General features: G+C 40.6%; 1 protein-coding gene across 1 annotated transcript; it reads left to right on the top strand.

The window, feature by feature from the left end:
- The first annotated feature begins 6029 nt into the window (after positions 1-6029).
- Positions 6030-21814, top strand: Mrpl45 (mitochondrial ribosomal protein L45). Its single transcript, XM_020159184.2, has 8 exons — positions 6030-6188; positions 6954-7131; positions 8032-8149; positions 8350-8448; positions 19227-19275; positions 20331-20480; positions 21000-21173; positions 21369-21814. The coding sequence occupies exons 1-8, from the start codon at positions 6123-6125 to the stop codon at positions 21453-21455; spliced, it is 921 nt and encodes a 306-aa protein (XP_020014773.2). The 5' UTR covers positions 6030-6122; the 3' UTR covers positions 21456-21814.
- The last annotated feature ends 478 nt before the right edge of the window (positions 21815-22292 follow it).

The raw sequence follows: 22292 nt of genomic DNA, 5'->3' as shown, positions 1-22292 counted from the left end.
GGATCTTGAACACCAATAAATGATGCTAAAATATAACCTCCTGTTTCTGAGATTTAAACTCAGGATCACAGGCTTAGTCTTCTTTGGATCTCAGATTACTCTAAAGGTTGTTTTTGACAACCTATCTAGGAGGCAACACACAATATATATCTCACACTTTCACAGAACCAATAGTCAATGGGACATCTATAAAGCCCAGAAGCATAATACAATTGATTTCCTATTAAACCCTCCCGAATTTGGCAATTATAAGAACTTTTGTAAAGTCCAGAAAACCCAGAGTATTACTGTAGTTGGTAAGTAAGTAGACTGAGGAAAAGAATGGAATTCTGGGTGGGGTTAGAAAACCTGAGTTATGTCCCTAGATAGGCCCCTGACTCACTGCTGGTCATTTCCTGGCCCCATTTTCCAGTCCTTACCTCCCCCCCCCCTTTCCCCTGCCCAAGTAAAATAAAATAATTTTATTCTTTCTGGACAAAGTTAAGCATGATTGTTTCTATAAAGCAATCTGAAAGTTAGCAAGTCCCTTACTGTGGCAATGTAAGATGAGTTTGCTCATTTTATAATCAACAAAAGTTCCTGGGTGGTACATAAAGCTGTAAGTACAAAATTTTGTGTTTGTTGTTGGGGTCTTCATATTGGGATGACATAAATAGGTGGTCTACTTCCCTCTTTTTTTGTGTTTCTTGTTTGGGATGACACCATTATGTGGTTAACACAGGACCTTGGAGAGATATTTGGGAGATAACTGAGTAACAACCAACTAAGCTGGGGAATGAGTCAAGTCTCAAGGACTCGATACCAACCTCTCCCACTCATGCCAGGAAATGTCTGGGGTGAGACAGAGATGAGAGGAGCCAAGGGGCGGGCCTCCTAGCTGCATGCCTGGAGCCTCTTGCCTTGTGGTTTCACCCTGGTTTGCCCTGCAGCTGTAACGTGTCTACTGACACGCAAGCCCTGGACATGCTGTCTCTCCCTCTTTCCCAAACCTCCACTCCATCTCAGAAATCCCAGAAGGACTGTAGGAAGATGAAAGGAAAAGAGAAGGACAGGGGTAGGTGGGGATGTGGCACTTCAGGAGATACAGGGAAAAATACAAGAGAATTTTCATGGAGGAGGGAGTAGAAAGAAGGAACTTAACTCACCTCCTCTGAAACCAAGTTAAAGAAAAGGCAGAGGGGTGACATGGTTAGGCTGCTATGGATGCTAGAACATGACCGAGGAATGATGCTAAGTGCCCAGAGGCACCAGCCTGCAAACTTGCAAGATTCAACAGCAAAATGGCAAAAAGTCACACTTCTTGTTCTGTTTCCTCAACATGCAATTCCCAGATTATGGCAGGTCTTAGAACTCTGTTCCAGTGTATAAACTGAGGCACCTATGCTCTACCAGTCACATGTTTCTACATAGCAGCCCTCAGTGCTCACAACGCTCTGTAAAGTCAGTTTTGTGATCCTCATTTCACAGATGGGTACACTGAGCCACAGTGGATTTAAGTAATTTGCTCTTAGAATTTGAAAATTATGAAACAAGGTCTATAATCATTTGTCAGAGCCCCCACGGATTCCATTATACTAAGCTGCCTTTGATTTGAAGTTAAATCCAATCAAAATCATGCTAACACAGTAGAGATTTCTTCAGCCTACTAAGGCACAGTAAAAAGCAGATAATGAGTAATGAACCAGAAAAGTCTGAATCTCACAGCACAGGAATCAAAAATCCTGGAATTGTTGTTTGCACAGGCCTCCTGGCATTGAGATCCCAATGCAGCCTTGGTACCCCCTAGTGGAAGTTTCCGGCATTTGCACTCTCACTCAGCCACTGGATAGCATTCCAAAGACTTGTATGTTTGTATGTTAGGATCCACGGTGATAGAAGACTTACAGATGAGGGAGAATGTGTGTCAAGCATGTTACTCACAAGGCACACCCCAAAAGTCATTGGCAGTTCATTAATGACCTCAGGCCTTTTGGGCATTTTTTTTTTTTTTGGCAGTACTGGAGTTTGAAATCAGAGCCCCATGCTTGCTAGGCAGGCGATCTTACTGCTTGAGCCACTCACCAGCCCTTTTTTTGTGATGGTTTTTTTTTTTTTTTTTTTTGAGATAGGATCTCTTGGGAACTATTTGCCAGGGGCTGGCTTCAAACAGAGATCCTTCTGATTTGCCTCCCAAGTAGCTAGGATTACATGCATGAGCCACCAGCACTTGATGAGACTTTTTTTTTTTTAAATGGGGGAAAATTAGTGATCAGAGATGTAAAGTGACTTGTAGAAGGCCACAGGACAAATCAATATCATCAACAGTGGGACTACAATGCTTGTCCCCTGATTCCCAATCCAGAGCTCTTACCTTATTTGTTAGTAGACTAATTTTAGCTGTAACTTTGTGTGATACTAGGACATGAAAGTTTAGATAGAATCAGGATTTGTTTTCACCTTCATCTGTCTATAGGATATACACTTTTCATTATTATTTCCAAACACTAGTCTAGTGATGGCTTTTCAAGTCTATGGACCCTTTTGCAAGGTACTCCAGCATATGAGAAAGGGGAACCCCAGGCTCCTGAGACCCCTTGCCTATAGCGCTCCTCAAGTTCTCAGCACTAAGGTGTTAGATTTATTTCTGTCTCCCTCCCCCTGCAGAGGTAATCCCTGAGAATGGAAGTGGGTTAGAAACAGATTACTCTGATCCAAGGGCTTTGCCCTCTCCTCCCTCAACATGGTAGTGGTGCTGTGGTAGTCACAAATAGCCTGAAATTTCCTTTTAGGATTACTGCTTGATTTAGCCAGCTGGGGCAAAAGTGGAGCAAGAAGAGGCAAGGGATTAATTCTAGGCCTAGCTTGAGCAGCGGGATGTATGTATGGGCTTTTTTCCTAGTTGAGCCAGGATGAGCAACATCTCTTCCTAAACATGCCTTTAGAATAAGAAATCTAGGACAGGCAGAAAAAGGCAGCAGCAGGGGTGAGCAGAAGGATGGATGAGAAAGAAGAACAGCAGCCACAAGAAGAAAGTTATGCATCATAAAAGTAAGGAAGGACCCAAGTGCCAGTGGCTCATGCCTATAATCCTAGCTACTCAGGAGTCAGAGATCAGGAGGATCATGGTTTGATATCACCCCAGGCAAATAGTTCAAGAGACCCTGTCTCGGAAAAATCCATCACAAAAAAGGGCTGGTGGAGTGGCTCAAGGGGTAGGCCCTGAGTTCAAACCCTGGTACCAAAAATAAATTTTAAAATGAATAAATAAATAAATAAGGAATCACTTTGGGGCTTGGAAACTACCTGCATTTCGGGGTAGTTCAACAAAAATGACAATGGACTGTTAGGGAAAGATAACTAACACCCAGGGTTTCCTGAGAATTTTATTTATATCTTGGTTCAGAGCTCTCTTGCACTGGGGTAGACTCTGGGGGCAGGGATGTTACACCTGTGTCCAGCACAAAGAGCAGTTACACTTACCAGAATTCTGCTAGGCTCCCCATATCCCTTCCAGAACTATCTTAGGACTTGGAAGTAGTAGCCGTAACTAACCAGAGTAAGACTGTGAATTAACTCATTTTAAAGAGTTAAAAACAATTCTGAGTTGGGTACCTAAATACCCCCTTTCTATGGGTAAGAAAAAGAGGTGAAGCTAAGATTTGTAAACTCAAGAATATAACATTCTTAACCATTATGGGAGAGCCATTGATAATTAATCTGGAATGACAAAGAAGTTCTGTTAACACTATCTAAAGTTGAGAATACTTCTTAGAAATCAAGATTCTTGTTTCTTCTGTAGCACCTGGTCTTGGACAATATACTTCTTTTGCTCTCTGTGCTCTTCCTTCAGGTAGGGGAAGCATATTGTAAACACCTGCCAAGTTTACTGCTTGCCTCAATAGACTTGTATCATATGGTTCATATTCTTCTAAATCTCCTGAAGTTTCCTTTTCAAATCAGCTGTGTGTCTTCTAGATTTATGTTGCTTGGAATTTTTTCAGAAGTTCTGATTTCTTGACATCATCTGCCACTGGGAGGGAAAATGCAAGTATATGCCCCACAGCTCACAGGGAGACCTAACCTCTTTGAGTCCCACTTAGAAGTTTCAACAAGACCAAGGGATCCAGGAACCCCCTGTGAAGTTGACAGGAAATCAACGTAATCTTGTACCTCATAATATTTCATCTGGGATTCTCCTTTATTTTTTATTTTATTTTTTTTGGCTATATTGGGGTTTGAACTCAGGGCCTCAAACTTGCCAGGCAGGTGTTCTACTATTTGAGCCACTCCACCAGCCCTTTTTTGTGTTGGGTATTTTCAAGGTAGGGTCTCTCGAATTATTTGCCTGGGCTGGCTTCCAGCCACGATCCTCTTAATATCTACCACCTGAGTAGCTAGGATTACAGGTATGAATCACCAATACCTGGCTTTATTTATTTCCTTCCTTCCTTCCTTCCTTCCTTCCTTCCTTCCTTCCTTCCTTCCTTCCTTCCTTCCTTCCTTCCTTCCTCCCTCCCTCCCTCCCTTCCTTCCTCCCTCCCTCCCTCCCTTCCTTCCTTTTTTCCTCTTTGCTGTATAGGGCCTCACACTTGCTAGGCAAGAACTCTACCTTGAGCCACGCCTCGAGCCCTTTTTTTTTTGAGACAAGGTTTTGTTATATAGCCCACACTGGCTTGGAACTCATTATGTAACCCAGGCTGGCCTTGCATATTGAATAAATATTTGAGTGTACACTATTTACAAGATTGTTCTTTCATAGTCCCTAGTCATTTATTCTTTCCTCTAATTGTGCAGCAGCTCCTTCTCTTTCTCCCATCATCAAGGCAAGATCTTTTTCTTACTTTTCAGGAAATATGAACTATTAGGGTTATAAATTAAAAAATATCACTTTGATGGTAACTTCCCAGCAGACAGCTTCCAATTATCCTTGGAGTTAATGAGGTAGAATGATAATATGAATTTCCCAAAACAGCAACTAATCAAACAATAACACTCACAGACCATCTCAGAATGAACTAAATGATATTGGTCCCTTTATTATTTCATCCAGTCTAATATGGAACAAATTTTCAGTACCTGAGAAACTGATTAGAAGGCAGGCAGAAATGATCTGGGATGCATTGGCTACTATGTGAAGACCAAGTAAAAGTGGACAGTGGATCAGATAAGATTAGGACCAATGGGTAAATGTGGAAAGTGTATGCCATCCCAAAATGTTTATAGTATAGGGTTTTCCTGAATAATCCCAATATCATGATTCCTTTAACAACTGAATGTGAACAGACACACCATAAGGGTTAAGCACGTGCTTGGATGTGACTCAGTCCCATCAGTTATTAGCTGCCTAATCTTAAATAATTTATGTACTCATCCCTGCAGCTCCAACACATATGTAAAGTGGGAACATTGTTCTTATTTGTGGTGAGGGTTGTAAGATGCTTAGAAAACTTCCGGACACCTGGCAAGCAAATTTTAAGTATCAGCTGTTATTAAATTTGTTAATATTAAGTCCATCATTTTCTGAAATAACAAATCAGGCATGCTTTGGCATTCCACATTCTTTTGCTTTAGTAAACACAGAGGACAATTTTCCTATTTTAACAGTAAGAAATTTCTTCACATATTAGGGAAAAATAGGGCCCAGGTTTAAGGTTACACAATATATTGGGGTCAGCTAGACCCAGAAACTTCATTTTCGCCCTTTCTGGGACCTAAGGACCTTCAATGTATTCCAGACATTGAGGAAAAACACTTGTCTCAAAGCTCTCTGACTTCAGAGGGAAACACTTTTTCATTTTTTTACCAGGTGTAAGTAATGCAAAATGTGCCAAGCCAACAGGAATGCAGCAACCACAGGCGGCCAGCCAACCTCGTGCGCAAGCGCATCTCGCGTTTGGGAAGCTCTTACGGAGCGTGATAGCCGTGCTCTTCGCCTAACCCAACGTGGATCTCACTGCGCACGCGCGACTGTACTCCACCGCCATCACCCAGCGAGCACGTGCGCGTCCGCGCGGCTCACAGTTCGGCGGCGGGCTCGCGCCCTGGAAAATTCCACTTCGGAGCTAGCTCCACCCTATGCGCTTTCTCTTCTAACCTACGCTTTGCACAGTCAGCTCCCATCCCGGCAGCCTTTGCGTAAAAAAATGGCAGTCCCCGTGTCTCGGGGGTTGTCTTGCATATGCAGGGCTTTGGGATGGTGGTCTCGGCAGGTGGGTAGGGATGGAGCGGAGTTTAGGGACTGGAGGCGGAGGACAGAGTAGAGGGGAATAATTGTTGTGTAGTTGTTCTTGGTGAGGTTGGGCGGTAAGAGTCAGACCTAGGCCGGGGAAGAGTTCGAGGTGTACCGCCGCCCCTATTTATCTCGGGTGGCGGAGTGGGGAGGGCTAACCCAGAGCCGTGAGCGCGTGTTTGAGTTCGCGGCCGTTATGTTTTTCTACTTGTTTTGGGTCTGTCTGGCGCGGAAGTGTTAAATTGAACAGTAGTTGGGTGAAAAGCAGTATAGTCCCTAGTATAGTCCCTGTTCCTGCCTAAGCAAACCTCGTGGTTAGAGAGAAAAGGTCCCCTGGCTTTTTAAAGAGCTTATTGGTAGGTTGGGAGTTAGAACGACAGAATCAAGTTGTCAGTGAGACTCCCGCTGGAATGATCAAAATGTAATCGGAGTGGGTGTGGAAGAAATATAAAGAAAATTACTGTGTGCTTTAATAATATTCAGCTCATTTCGATATTGGGTTGATAATTTAAGTTTCCCATCAGACTGAAAGTTCTTTGAAAGCAGATGCCTTGCTTTAATCAACTCTGCATCTGGTACTGCTATGGAGTGTACTAAAGGAAAGCTTTTAGTAAATGTAGAATGCTGTTAGTTAGGGTTGCTAAGTGGCATCTGTCTGGTAAGATACATCCCTAGGGCGTTCGAGTAGAAAGCATTTTCCCCGCGATATAATTGTTTCTGAAAAATTCTTTACCTCACCTTTCAGCCGGCCCTGTTGACTCAGTCCGCAGCTATAGTTCCAGTAAGAACAAAAAAACGTTTCACACCCCCCAGTTACGAACCCAAATACAAAACAGAAAAGGAGTTTCTAGAATATGCCCGAAAAGCAGGATTGGTCATTCCTCCGGAACGTTTGGACCGTCCCATACATGTGGCCTGCACAGGTGAGGTGCATTATTTCTGGGACCTTGACCCAGTCCCCTATCTGGAGTTTGGAATGGTTTGGACTATGATTAACAGCATTAAATTAACCACAAGTCAATTCAACCTCAGTGATTTAGTTTATATACATTATATTTCATAAGGTCATCTTGTTTTCTTGCTCTATAGCTCACGCTGGCCTTGAACTCACTATCCTCCTGCCTTAGCACCCCAAGCTCTGGTATTACAGGTGTGCACCATCATACCTAGCCATAAAGTCATCTTTGTTCTTGTTTTCACACTATTTATAGAAAGCAAGAGTGAAATTTCCCCGTTTAGTTGAAGGAGAAACAGGTTCCGAGAGAAGAGCTAAGTTACTCTTTTTCCTTAGTGGTACTGGGGTTAGAACTCAGGGCCTCATAGGTAGGTGCACTGCCTCTTCAGCCACTCTGCCAGCCCTGCTTTTTCGTTTTCGTTTTTTTATTGCGTGTGACATTGTTCCCTCTCCGTGGAAGTCTGTTTGATTAATCTACTTTGTATGCAGTATCCTTCCCACCAACTTCGGGGTGTGCGGGTACGCGGTACCGCAGTTGAACCCAAGGCCTTGAGCTTGCTAAGCCACGCGCTCCACCCCCAGCCCTTTGGTTTTATTTTGTTTTCGAGATAAGAGTCTTGGCTAATTAACTCTGCCCAGGCTGATACTGAACTTTTGAACCTCCTGCCTTCCCCCTCCCAAGTAGCTGGAATTACAGCTGTGAACCACCACACCCAGCTTCCCTTTCAGTTTTTTTCATTACCTATAGATAACTTTTTCTTAGTTTGGAGGTATGGCTCAAAGTGATAGAGTGCCTTCTTTGCAGGATGACTTTTTCTCATTCTTTCAACACTTTCTTAGTTTCTTTTTTCTTTTTCTCTTCTTACAGCTGGTATCTTTGATGCCTATGTTCCTCCTGAAGGTGATGCTCGAATGTCATCTCTTTCAAAGGAAGGACTGAAACAGAGAACTGAGCGATTGAAGAAGAATGCAGCATCACAATTGTCGTAGGTGTCTTGAGACAAGTAGGGGTCAATTTTCTGTGCCTGTTTAGATGATTGTGACATTTGGCTCCTATTCTGTTGATATGGTGTATTACATTAATTAATTTTCAAATGTTAAGCAAGAATGACAGTTAGTGTAAACTTTCATTCATGGGAATTGTATGAAGACTTCTTCAGAATGATTCTCATGCTTAATTTTTCAGAATCCGGAAGATAAAAGAATATGATGCCAATTTTAAAACAAAAGACTTCCCTGAAAAAGCCAAGGATATCTTCATTGAAGCTCACCTTTGTCTAAACAAGTAAGTGAACTCTATTATTGTAGGCACTTTTTTTTTTTTTTGGTAGTGGTGATATTGGGATTTGAACTCAGAGCTTTGTACTTGGTAGGCAGATACTATATAGCTTGAGCATACCCCTAGACTTTGTGTTGGTTATTTTTTGAGATAAGATCTCACTTTATGCCCAGGCTGGCCTGGATTGCCATCCTTCTATTTGTGCTTCCCCACGTAGCTAGGATCACAGGTGCACACCAGTTTGGCACAGCCATTGGTCGAGATAGGGTACAGTGAACTTTTTGCCTGGGCTACGCCTGAATTACCATACTCCTAGTTGTTTTTGTTTTTGTACAGATATTTTTTCTTTCTTTGGTGGAACTGGACTTTGAACTCAGAGCCTCACTGTTGCTAGGCAGGCACTCTACCAGCCTTATTTTGTGTTGGTTATTTTCAAAGCATGGTTTCTTGAACTATTTACCAGGGTGTGGCTTAGGACCACAGGGCATTGTGCGTGCTAGGCAGGTGCTCTACCACTGAGCTATATCCCTAGCCTGTATATATCCTTTTGAGGCCTATTATTTTTATTATTCTACTTTATTTTTTGTATATTTCATTTTTCCTACCATGTTATTTTGTTTATTCTGTACTTATTATTATTATTATTATTATTATTATTTTGGTGGGAGTGGAGTTTGAACTTAGGGTTTCACTCTTAACAAAGCAGACCCTCTACCACTTTAGTCCTGTTTTGCTCTGATTATTTTGGAGATGGTGGGGGTCTCACGAACTAATTGCCCAGGCCGGCCTCAAACCTTGGTCCTCCTGATCTCATCTTGCCAAGTAGCTAGGATTACAGGTATGAGTCACCTGCTCCTGGCTACTAGCTAGGATTACAGGTATGAGTCACCTGCTCCTGGCTACTTACCGTGTTTTTCTCTCTTATTTGTCAGGTTGATATGTCTTCCTTTTTTATCCCATTTACTTGTTTGGAAATATTACATTCTGCTTCTCTTTTAGTGGTTATCATTAAAATGGTTAACAGCAATTTTTTTGTGTGTGTGATGAGGTCTGGCTATGCTGCCCAAGCTCTTTTTGAACTCCTGGTCTCAAGCCTTCTACTCTCATCAGCCTCCTGAGGAGTACTGGCACTTAGCAGTGTGTCCAGCTTAACATACATTCTTCATTTAACATTCTTAAAACCTTAGAATGCTTTAATTTTATCACTACCTCATCTACCTTCCATGTGTTTATTGTCTTGGGTTTTTATTATTTCTTTGTGTTTTGGCACAGAATCTCCCTAAGTAGCTAAAGTTGCCTTGGAACTTGCTGTGTATCCCAGGCTGGCCTCAAACTCAAAATCTTCCTTCCCCAGCTTACTAAATGATGGGATTATAGGCCTGTACTACCATGCCCAGTTTGTTCTGTAGTTTCTTTTGGCTTTGCTTTTTTATTTTGCTTTGTTTGATTGTTTACCCCTTCCTGCCGACTGGACAGGGTTATTTATTTATTTATTTATTTATTTATTTTTAAGAGAAGGTTCAGCTGAGGTTATAGTGCAGTGGTAGAGCACTTGACTAGCATGTGAAAAGGCCCTGGGTTTCATTCCCACCACCACAAAGAAACACCAACATAAAAAAGAGTTGGGGGGAAGTGTCTTACTGTTTTCCAGGCTGATCCTAAACTTCTGGGCTCAACTGGTCCTCCTGACTCAGCCTGTTGAGGACCTAGGAGTACAGGTTTCAACTCCATTCATATATATATATATATATATATATATATATTCATATATATATATATATATATATATATATATATCACTTTGAGTATAGAATTTAGGTTGATTTTTTTTTTAAATTTTATTCCTTCAAATTGCTAATGATGGTTATTTTCTATGAGCATTTTGAAGATGTAATTTTTGCTGGACACAACCTGTAATATTAGCACTTGGGAGACTGAGGACAGAAGATGTAGAATTCAAGGTCAGGCCTGGACTACATAGCAAGTTCAAGATCAGCAAGACCTTGTCTCAAACACTCAGAAAAAGGTGTCATCCTTTGATTGCTGTTACTTCGATTAAGAAGTTAGCATTAGCTTTGTTTCTTGTCATTTCTTTGAATTTAAGATTTTGGTTGGTTTTTTTTTTTTCAATCTCTCTTTAGTATTCAGCAAGATACTATAACATACTACAGGTGTATTTGTGTGTATGTGGTATGCGGTGGGAACTACAGGTCTTGTGAGTGCTCAGCAGGCACTCTACCACTTGAGCCACAATTCAGTCCTCTGCATGCCTCCTGAGTAACTAGGATTATAGGTGTGAGCCACCAGCGCCTGGCATGATATCTGTTTCTTGAGTAGCTAGAATTACAGGCATGAGCCACCGGTACCTGACCCAACTAATTTCTTGAATATACTAATCATAATTATTTTAAAATCTGTGTCAGATAAGTGTATTTTTCTTTTGTTTTTTGAATTCAAGACTTGGTGATTGTAAGGCAGACACTCTATTGCTTGAGCCAAGCTTCCAGCCCTTTTTGCTTTGGTTATTTCTGAAATAGGGTCTCACTTTTTGCCCAGACCAGCCTGGACCACAAACCTCCTATTTATGTTTCCCACAGTAGCTGGAATGGCAGGCACATGCCACACCACACTTAAGCCAGTGATTGAGATAGAATCTCAAATACTTTTGCCTGGACTGGCCTCTAACCTTCATTCTCCCAGTTGCCCCCTCCGAAGTAGCTAGGATTACAGACTTGAGCCACTGCACTGGCTGCCTGCATTTTTTTTTTTTTTTTTTTTAAATATACAGGGGTTTTGGGTTGTGTTTTTTTGTTGTTGTTGTTCTATTGTGGTAGGGATCTACTCCAGGGCTTTATGCATGCTAAACACATGCTCTAGCACTCTTCCCTTTTAATGTCGGCACTTGCAGTACTAAATTTTCTTCTCAGTACTGCTTTTACTGCATCTGGTAAGTTTTTGTTTGTTTGAGACAGGGTATAGCTGCAAAGTCCAGGCTGGTCTTGAATTCACAGTCCTCCTGCTTCAACCTCCTGAGTGCTGGGATTTACAGGTGTGCACCACCATGCCTGGCATTCCATAAGTTTCAGCATGTTATGTTTTATTTTCATTTGTTTCAAAGTATTTTCTGATTTCCCTTGTAATTTTTATTTTTATTTTTTTTGGTGGGACTAGGGTTTGAACTCAGGGCTTCACATTAGCAAAGCATGTTTGTAATTTCTTCTTTGATCCATTGGTTGTTTTAAGAATGTGATGTTTATTTTCTACATACTCATCAATTTTCCAGTTTACTTTCTGTTACTGATTTCTAGTTTTATTCCATTGTGACCAGAAATATAACCATTTTGAATGGTTTTAGTCCTAAAGTTTTATTTAGGCTTGTTTTGTGACCTAACATCTAACTTGTCCTAAAGAATGTTGTTTAAGTGCACTTGAGAAGACTGTGTATTCTGCTTTTGGGGGTTGTGTGTCAGTTAGGTCAGATTGGTATTATAGTGTTGTCATAGTCCTCTGTTTTCTTTTTGATCTTTTGTCTGATTGTTTTATTGATTACTTTTGATGGTACTGAGGGTTGAACTCAGGGCTTTGAGCTTGCTATGCAGGTGTTCTACCACTTGAGCCACTCTGCCAGCCCTTTTTTGTGTTGGATATTTTTGAGATAGGGTCTTGAGAACTATTTGCTCAGGTTAGCTTTGAACCACCATCCTCATGATTTCTTCCTCCTGAGTAGCTAGGATTACAGGCATGAGCCACCAGCCCCAGCAAGTTGGTTATTTTTGAGGTAGGGTCTCACTTTATGTCCAGGTCAACCTGGATAGAAAGTCTCCTATTTTTGTTTCCCTGTGTATGTGGGATGACAGAGACATGCCACTACATCTATCTAGCCTTTGAGATGGAGTCTCCCAAACTTTTTGCCTGGGCTGGCCTCAAACTGCTATCCACTTGATCTCTGCCTCCCAAGTAACTACGATTCTAGGCTTGAGCCACCACACCCAGCAATGTTTTTTTGTGTGTATGTGATATTGGGGTTTGAACTCCGGGCCTCACACTTGCTGGGTAGGGACTCTACACTTGAGCCACTCCACCAGCCCCAACATACCTTTTTACCTTTTTGTGTGTGTGTGGTGTGAGGGTTTTTGAACTGAGGGCCTTAAGCTTGCTAGGCAGGCACTCTACCACTTGAGCCACTCCTCCAGCCCTGTTTTTTTGAAAATGAAATATTGAGGGGCTTGTGGAGTGTCTTAAGTGATAGAGTGCCTGCCTAGTAAGCTTGAGGCCCTGCGTTCAAAACCTCAGTACCATAAAATAAAACATAAAATAAATAAAATTAAATAAAATGAGTCTCTTGTCGATGGCATATATGTGGATTTTTTTTAATCCATCTGGCAATTTCTGCCTTATAATTGAGAAGTCTAATGCATTTATATGTAAATTAACTACTGATAAAGAACTAGTTACTTTTACCATTTACCTATTCAATTTCTATATGTCTTACATGTTTCAATTCCTCCATTACTGATGTTCTTTTGATTTTTATAGTGTATCATTATGAGTCCCTTCTTCCTTTTTCTGTATATTTTTTAGTTATCTTCCTTTTGGGTACTTTGGAGATTATAATTAACATCTTAAACTTTATAACAATTTAGTTTGGTGAATATCAACTTTGTTTCAATAATATACCAACACTCTGCTCCTATGTATCTCTGTATTTCTCCTTTATATTATTGTTATCATAGGTTATATCTTTATACGTTGAGTGCTCATTAACATAAGTTTATAATTATTGTGTTATTCATTTGCCTTTTAATTCATACAGGAAAAAAATGAGGACTTACAAACAAAAAGTACAATAATACTGGCTTTTATATTTACCTATGTAGTTACCTGTGTCAGTGTTCATTATTTTTTCTTAGGGCTTTGTTTCCATGTAGTATCCTTTAATTTCATCATGAAATATTCTTTTCAGCATATCTTGCATGGTAGCTCTACAGATGGTAAACTCTTAGCTGTAGTTAATCTGGAAGTGTATTAATTTCTTCATTTTGTTTTTTTCTTGGCAGTACTGGGATTTGAACTTAGATCCTTGCACTTCTAGGCAGGTGCTCTACTATTTGAGCCATGCCCTGGCCCTTTTTTTTTTTAGTAGGACTGGGGTTTGAACTCAGGGCTTTGCACTTTTAAAGTAGGTACTCTACTGCTTGAGCCACACCACCAGTCCGTTTTGCTCTGATTATTTTGTATATGGGGGGAGGATCTTGTGAACTATTTTCCTAGGCTGATCTTGAACTGTGATCCTCCCCATTTCAGCCTCCCAAGTAACTAGGATTACTGGTGTGAGCCACTGGCACCCACCTCTTCCCTCCCCCTTCCCCTCCCCCCCAGCCCTCTTTGCCCTAGTTACTTTTCAAATAAGGTCTCACTTTTATGCCAGGCAGGACTGTACTACAATCCTTCTATACTTCCTGCATAGCTGGCATGATAGGTAATCATCACCATGAGCAGCTTCTTACTGTTTGTGTTGGGGGTCTTGGTAAATGTTTGCCTAGGCTGTCCTCAAATTACAATCTTCCCAAATAGCTATGATAATGGTGCAAGCCACCAAGAACCATAGTTTTTTCATCTGTAGACTTCTTGGTTGACAGGGATTTTTTTTCTTTCAAGACGTTAACTATGTCATCCAGCTGCTCTGTAGTTTCTATTACAAATCTGCTATAGTCTTTACTAAGGATCTCTTATGTGTAATGGATCTCTTGCTGCTTCAAGATTCTCTCTTTGGAGCTAGGAGCATAGTTCAAGTGGTAGAGCACTTGCCTAGCATGCATGAGATCCTGGATTCCATCCCCAATACTACAAAAAAAAGAGGAAAAGAAAGATTCTATCTATGTCTTTTAACACTTTGATTATAATGTTGTTCAGAGTGTCGGTTTCTTTACATTTTTCTTCCTTAGAGTTTATTGAGCATCTCGGATGCATATGTTAGGGCTTTAATCAGCATTGCGGTACTTTCAGCCATTATGTCTTCTATTATTTTTCCTATCCTTTTCTCTCTTTTCCTCCAGGGGCTCTTGTGATACATATTTGGGTTTTGTTGTTGTTTGGCTTTTTTTGGAGGACAGTATTGGGGTTTGAACTTGGTCTTGTGCTTGCTAGGCAGGCACTCTACCACTTGAGCCACACAACAGCTCGATATATATTTGGTATGCTTGATGATGTCCCTCAGGTTCCTCAGGCTCTTTTCTTTTTTCTTCATTTCTTTTACTTTTTGCTTCTGAGATCAGAAATTTCAGTTGTCTTACTTTAAAATTTATTGATCCTTTCTGCCTATTCAAATGTGCTGTTGAATCTTTCAAGTGATTTTTTAATTTTTTTTTAATGTAGTGCTGCAAGTTGGAATCAGGGTCTCACATGTGCTAGAAAGTGCTCTAAGGCTGCATTATGCATCCCTTCTAGCCCTTTTAAAAAATGTTAGTATTAGGATCTTGCTGGGTGCCAGGTGGCTCATGCCTGTAATCCTAGCTACTCAGGAGGCAGAGATCAGGAGGATCACAGTTCAAAGCCAGCCCAGGTAAGTAGTTTGAGCACCCTATCGTGAAAAAACCTATCACAAAAAAAGGGCTGGTAGAGTGGCTCAAGGTGTAGGCCCTGAGTTCAAACCCTAGTACTATCCAAAAAAAAAAAAAAAAAAAAAGATAGGATTTCACTAAGTTGCCTTTGCTGCCCTTGAACTTAGTCATAAACTATTGCACTCAACTCTTAAGTTAATTTTTCAGCGCAAAGATACCTATTTAGTTCTTTTATATAATTTCTGTCCCTTTATTGATAGTCTTATTTTTGTTAATAAATTGTTTTTCTTATTTAATTCTTTGTTTCCTTTAGCTTGTTAAGCATATTTAGGGCAATTGATTTAACATCTTTGATTCTAATTCCACTGTCCAGTGTGTTCCTCAGAATGGTAGATATTGTTCCTTTTTCCTATCTGTGGGCTTTGTAAGTGTTGTAATTTTTGTTAAGAACTGGACATCCTGGGGGCTGGTGGAGTGGCTCAAGTGGTAGAGTGCCTGCCTAGCAAGCGTGAGACCTTAGTTCAAACCCCAGAACCACCAAAAAAAAAAAAAAAACCCAAAAAAGAACTGGACATTCTGAATATGGTAACTCTGGGAATCAGGTTATCCCATTCCTTAGGAATTTCTGATCTTGCTCATCGGGGCTGCCACTATCCTTTGTGACTTTTCCAAACTAATTTAGTATATTCCTTATGTATTGTCAGTGAAATTTTTGTTTCACAACCTTGTGGTCATCCACTGACCTGACAAAGATTTCCTTACTTATCTGGCTAAATAAAAACAAAGCAGATATTCTTGTCCTTTTTTAGTATTCTGAGAGAGGAAAGCTGCTGTAGTCAAACCAAAGCAAGTATCTGTACACCAAAGTGCACAACCTTAAGTTTTTGGACAGCAAGTTCTCCATTAACTACCCTAGTACCAGCCATCTGCTCTAGGAATGCCAACCGTTAGTCCCATAATCATGGCAGGACTGAGGGAAGGAGAACAATTTATGCATGTTATTCTTCTCCCCAAGCTGTCAGCCTTTCCCTTCATAAGTTACTTTCTCTGGCTATTATCATTGTCTAGGCAGGATCTAGACTTCTGATCATTTTTCTAAATTTGCCAGTTATTTTTGGTGGAGGAGTAATCCTAATACTTTCTTATTTGTGATTTTGCTTGGTGTCTGTGTCTGTTGACTTTTGTTAGATTCTAGATGTATTTTGTAGTGTTTCATCTTCTGAGAGAATTTCAAACAACCTGAAATTCTAACTGAAATTCCTAACTGGGAGTTAGGAATATGCTCCCAGTGAGTTTTTTTTTTTTTGTTGTTCTTTATTTTTGTTTTGTGATACTGAAGATTGAGCCCAGGGCCTTGTGTGCACTGAGGGCACGTTCTACCACTGAGCTATGTCCCCTGCCTTCAGAGAGATTTTGTTTGCATCTGCAAATAATGATTCCCCAGGGGTATCATTAACCAGGTGTCAGTTTTTCCATTAATTTCTTAGCTTAGAAATTCCTATACTGTACAGGTATAAATTCTGTATCAACATCAGAGTAGAATGTAGGCTTAGAACTTTCTTTAATTTCTTAGTTTTTATTTCCTCTTCCCACTTAATGCTTTAGAGAGAAACTTTATCTCTAGATTGATGGACTGTTTTTCTAGTGTCCCTTTCCTGCAGGTGCAGGACCCTTTTGAGAGTCTCAGTTTTATACAGGGATATCTGGTCCAACTCCCTGCCCTTCAGGGGTCAGAGTTTCAGGAAAAATCAGGCTCCTAGCCATTAGATCCTATTTCTGGATTGCTTAGTCATCCCTTACGCTGTCGTAGTATCAAGTTGCCATCTTTCTATTTTAGTTTTTCCCTCTTCTTTTGAATTTAGGATTTACCTGTCTTTCTTGTGAACTAGGCTAGCATGTTTAAAAATGTGTGCAGAAGCTGGGCATGGTGGCTCATTCCTGTAGTTGTAGCCCTCAGGAGGCTTGGGCAGGAGGATGGTGAGTTTGAGGCCAGTCTGTGCTACCTAGCAAGTTCCAAGACAGCCTGGGGTATATAGTGAGATTCTGTCAAACAAGCAGAACAAAAACTAAGCAAACAGAATGTGTTCAGATGGTTCCTGGATCATAATGGTTCAATTTAGTATTTTTAAAATTTTATGGTGGTATGAAAGTAATGCACATTCAGTAGAAACCATACTTTGAATTTTGAATTTTTTTTTTCCTGGGCTAACAATATTTGCTATGATACTCTCTTGTGATGCTGGTAGCAGGCATCACAGTAGATGCCTGTAGGTAAGATCACACTGGGAAACAACCAATACTCTTATAGTGTGCTGTGTTGCCAACCTACAAGGTCTGGTAGATTAGATGTATTAAATGCATCTTCAACTTACATTATTTTCAATTTAGGATGAGTTTGTTAGGATGTAACCTAATCGTAAGGAGCATTTGTATCTCTATCTGTGTGTATGTGTGTCTGCATTATATTTTGTCCAACATTTCTAGATGTTGTAGTGGGAGTAGTTTTATATTAACTTCAGTCCATTATGTTGCAGAAGCAGATGTCTTCCTTTAATTTTTCACTGTAAATTCTGTTGTCAGTTAAATGAATTTATAGAAAATGGAATTTATTTCTACTGATGATTTCTAAGCCATGATAGTGAGTAAAGTTTGTCAGAGGGGCCAGCCATGGTGGTTGCCATGGTAGTTTTCAGTCTAGTCTTGTCCTACAGTAGGAAAAATGACCAGGGATCTTTTCTGTTAGGAATAGAAGTAGAAGGGAAACAGATAGACACAATAAAACAAAACCTTTACTCACTCTGGGATTAGAGAACAAGACTTTTCAAAGGGGATGAAGAGTTAAACTGCCTATGAAATAATAAACTATGGGGAAAATTCATGTGTGCGTATTTGAAAGAAACTAATCTGTGGTTGTATGAGTTACTTTTTGGCCACTGTGACCAAATACCTGAAAGAAATAATTTAAAGGAGGCCTTACTTATTTTGGCTCATGGTTTCAGAGGTTTCAGTCCATTATGTCAGGGAGGGCATGGCATAGCAGCTCACTTCATGGCAGCCAGGAAGGAAAGAAAGAAAGAGAATATGAGAGAAGGCTGGATGGGGTGTGGGAAATGGGGGTGGATAAGAAATAGAATGCCTATGCTAATGGGCTTCCTTCTTCCCATTTTATTTCATATGGACCCCCCCAGTGTGTGGGATAGTACAGTCCATATAGGGAGTAGGTCTTCCTCCCTTAGCTAATCCTTTCTGAAAATGCCCCCACAGACATACCCCACAGCTGTACTTTACTGATATTCTAGGCATGTCTCAATCTAATCAAGTTTACAATCAAGATGAACTGTCTCAGTGGTCTTAAGTATACATGTGACCTCATAAGTTAAGAACCCTCCTAAAATCCTGTGTCTGTAGAACTGGGATTTGCTGTTTGTGTTATTAAATAGAGTCAGGATGAGTAAGTCATTTTGGGCAGTAACAAAGATAGGGGAGGAAAAGAAAGGGCCACAAAAGGTATGATTTTCTTTTACTAGGTTCAGAGATGAGAATATAAGATACAGGGCCAAACTGATTGTTACTGATGGTGCACTTATGGTAAAAGGAGGTAAGACCCAGCTTTTGATTGTTGTATGGTGTTGGACTTTGTTCCCCATACCAGCTTATAGCAAAAACTGTTCCCATGTCCCATTGAGGATCCTTGCCCATCTTAAGAATGTAAAGTCAGAAAAAAAAAAAAAGATCTGTGGGGCTGGGCACCGGTGGCTCACGCCTGTAATCCTAGCTACTCAAGAGGCAGAGAACAGGAGGATCACAGTTGGAAGCCAGCCTGGGCAAATAGTTCATGAGACCCTATCTTGAAAAAACCCATCACCAAAAAAAGGCACTGGTGGAGTGGCTGAGTGGCTCAAAGTGTTCAAAACCCAGTACCGCAGAAAGAAAGGAAGGAGGTAAGGAAGAAGGAAGGAAGGGAAATAATGTAAAGTAATTTCAGAAAAATTCCTTTCTTCTTTAGAGATGTAAACACAGTTTTGCTGTGCTATTAAATCTGACGGTTTTGTAGTAAATTGTGTTATTCATCTTTTTTGTTCCTAGATCTTAGCATATTATGTGGCTTACAGTAGGATGTGCAGAAAATGTTTATAAAAATGAATTGTTTTCCACTTTCAGGGCCATTTTCAACTATCATAAAAGCAGGAATCAGTGATATATATATATCTCTTTGTTTCCTAGCTCAGACCATGACCGGCTTCACACCTTGGTTACTGAACATTGTTTTCCTGTAAGTTCTCATCTTCAGAACTACACAATGCCTGAGTGGGCAGAATCTATATATCATTTCTAGTTTTTCTTTTCCTTCCTTTCTTTTTTTTTTAGGCAGGGTCTCATTATGTAGCCCTGGCTGGCCTCAAACTCATGATCCTTCTGCCTTAGCCTTCCAAGTGCTGGGATTACATACATGCATTACCATGCCTGGTTTTGGTTTTTCTTCAGAAGGATTACTTTTGAAGTACAGGATGTTTAAGACATAAGCTTACATCCTTTATTTTTTTGCTTACCAGTAATGACTTGGATTTGACTCTGGTAAGGGCCATGGCAAATAAGGAAAGAAAAAGTGTCTAAACCTCAGCAGATAGATATTAAAATCAGGCGTGGGCTACATGAGCCCATACCCACATATGTCTATGCTGTAGTGAAGGATTTAATCAGACAGAGTTCATGAGGCTTGTATTATGTAATAATATGTAGTGACAGGGTGTTGGGTACTTTGGGGGACGCTCAAAAAGCGGAACTTTGTAGTTCAGTTAGAGGTTCAAGAATAAGAACTTCATTTTCTACAAATTTGGCTCACTTTCAATCATTAGAATTTGAGTTCTAAATTCTACTTAAGTTTTATCAATTTCCCCAGTGACAAATAGAGCTAATCTAGTCTTAGCAGTGTAGCCCTTATGTCCTTATAAAATTCCCACCTTTTACTGCTGAAGGTGAGAGGAGGAAAAAAAGAAGCACATGCAGTCAACAGAAGTACATGCGGTAATTAGCAGATTATGAAAGTATATGTGAGGAAATATGGTGTATTAGGTAGGTGGCAATGTGATTTTCAGAGATTTAGAAAAGGGTCCTCCAAGAGGTGGGTGGATCTTAGTTGTGATTTAGATGAAAAGAGTAATGAGGCGACCTTGAGCAGTAGCTTAATCAAATTATAGAGAGCATTTAGTGCTGCCTGTTGGCTATATGACTGAAGTGTTGCAGGAAGTGAGAACAGATGTGGTGGTGGTGGCAGCTTCCATACAGGGAAGGAAAAACCCAGTTGAACTTCTTGTCCTCTGCCCTTAGGACATGGTCTGGGACATCAAATATAAGACTGTCCGCTGGAGCTTTGTGGAATCCTTAGAGCCAGCCCAGGTGGTTCAGGTTCGCTGCTCAAGCATGGTAAACCAGAGCAACATGTATGGCCAGGTCACTGTACGCATGCACACACGCCAGGTAGAGTAACCTTTGCTTTCTTTTCACTTTTACTTTTAGTTTGGGCACCTACCTCTGGAGTTCTCAGTTCAAGAATGTAGGTTTTTATATTTTTTGTTACCTTTTTGAAGTGCTTTTTGAATCCAGGGACTCAAACATGCTAGACGAGTGTTCCACCGCTGAGCTATACCTCAAGCCTAAGGACTGTAGGTTCTAAGCAAAGGTTTATCACAGTCTTCCTTGCTCTGCTATTGCTCATTTCTCACTGCTAAATGTTTGCTCCACTAAGAATATCCTTTCCACTCTTTGTGGTGTTGACTTTTCCCACCTTACCCATCAAAGAACCTCTCAGACTAAAGTGTCAGCAATTGATTAGTTAGTCCTAAGTTCAGAATTATAAAGTAATTTTTAAATTTTTTGTTAAAATTATTTTATGAATAGTTATGTGTCAAACCCAGTCCCACCCAAAAAAAAAAAAAAATGTTATGGAGCAAAAATTGAAAAAAACCCAAGAGACCAGATTTGCTTTCATCCTTGCAGACTCTGGCCATTTATGATCGGTTTGGCCGGTTGATGTATGGACAAGAAGATGTACCCAAGGATGTCCTAGAGTATGTTGTGTTTGAAAAACATCTGATGAACCCCTATGGGAGCTGGAGAATGCATGGCAAGATTGTGCCATCATGGGCACCTCCTAAGCAGCCCATCATCAAGGTAAGGTGGTAGTTGCATTCTAAGCTACTCCTCTTAGGCTCCATCTAGTGGAAATAGAGGATGATGTAACCTCAGAGAAGGGAAAAATATTCTTGGGGGTTGGGTGTAAGCATGGGAAGAGGCAGGGATGAAGACCTGTGTAAGATGTGGGGTTGGTTGGTAGATAGTAGATAACTCAGCCTTCTCCTCTTTCAGACGGTGATGATTCCCGGTCCCCATCTGAAACCGAGGGAGGACTGTGAACAGGCACATGGAGAGGCCCATAAGCCTCAGCTAGTCTGATAGCAAAAGTGACTCCTGGGGTGAAGCCTGGATGACAAAGCTGCTAGAAGCTACGAAGCCATCCATCACCATCACCTTGTTCTCTCCTGTCCAGTTCGGGTGTTTTCATTAGGCTCATTCTCACAACCATGGCTGATGACTAGGTCAAGATGGGTGGCTGGCATGCACAGCCACGACCTTCTTTTTCTTTCTAAAATCATATGTCTAGCTACGAGTCTATATGAAAGGGAGTATGTTTAAAAGAACAAGCATCTGATAACAGTTTTTTTCACAGCAGGGACTATGGGAGCAAACTGGCAGCATTCTTTTTCTGATAATGGGGCAAGGATCAGAGTTTGAAATAAAACACTATTAGAGTATTGGACGAGTTTTTGTGAGTTCTGGACATTTCCCCTTATTCAGGCTGATAGTAGACCAGCCTTCAAATGGTAGAAGTGGAAGATGAACCTAGTTATGAATGATATGACTTCTAAAACATCTAGACCTGGGAAGAATAATTAGTGTTTATAAAACAGGCTATCACTTAAAAGGGTCTTTTCTCTTATACTGACTTACTGAATCAGCATTTGTATTTTATACAAGAATATAAATCCAAGGAAATAATTTATCAATCGGCCTTTGGATTATATCTTTCTTTTTTTTTTTTCAGTTCTGGGGTTTGAACTCAGGGCCTACACCTTGAGCCACTCCAGCACAGCAACCCTTTTTTGTGAAGGGTTTGTTTGAGATAGGGTCTTGCAAACTATTTGGGCTGGCTTCAAACCATGATCTTCTTGATTTCTGCCTCCTGAGTAGCTAGGATTACAGGCTCAGTATTGGGGTTTGGACTCAGAGCCT

Source organism: Castor canadensis, chromosome 11 (assembly GCF_047511655.1).
Source record: "Castor canadensis chromosome 11, mCasCan1.hap1v2, whole genome shotgun sequence".
NCBI lineage: Eukaryota > Metazoa > Chordata > Mammalia > Rodentia > Castoridae > Castor > Castor canadensis.
This window is presented reverse-complemented; position numbering and strand designations above follow the sequence as displayed.

Bases quoted from the DNA above. Each gene is read 5' to 3' on its own strand.
- Mrpl45 (XM_020159184.2), top strand. From the start codon at position 6,123: ATGGCAGTCCCCGTGTCTCGGGGGTTGTCTTGCATATGCAGGGCTTTG. The intron at 6,189-6,953 runs GTGGGTAGGGAT...CTCACCTTTCAG, and splicing joins TGGGATGGTGGTCTCGGCAG to CCGGCCCTGTTGACTCAGTC. The intron at 7,132-8,031 runs GTGAGGTGCATT...CTCTTCTTACAG, and splicing joins CATACATGTGGCCTGCACAG to CTGGTATCTTTGATGCCTAT.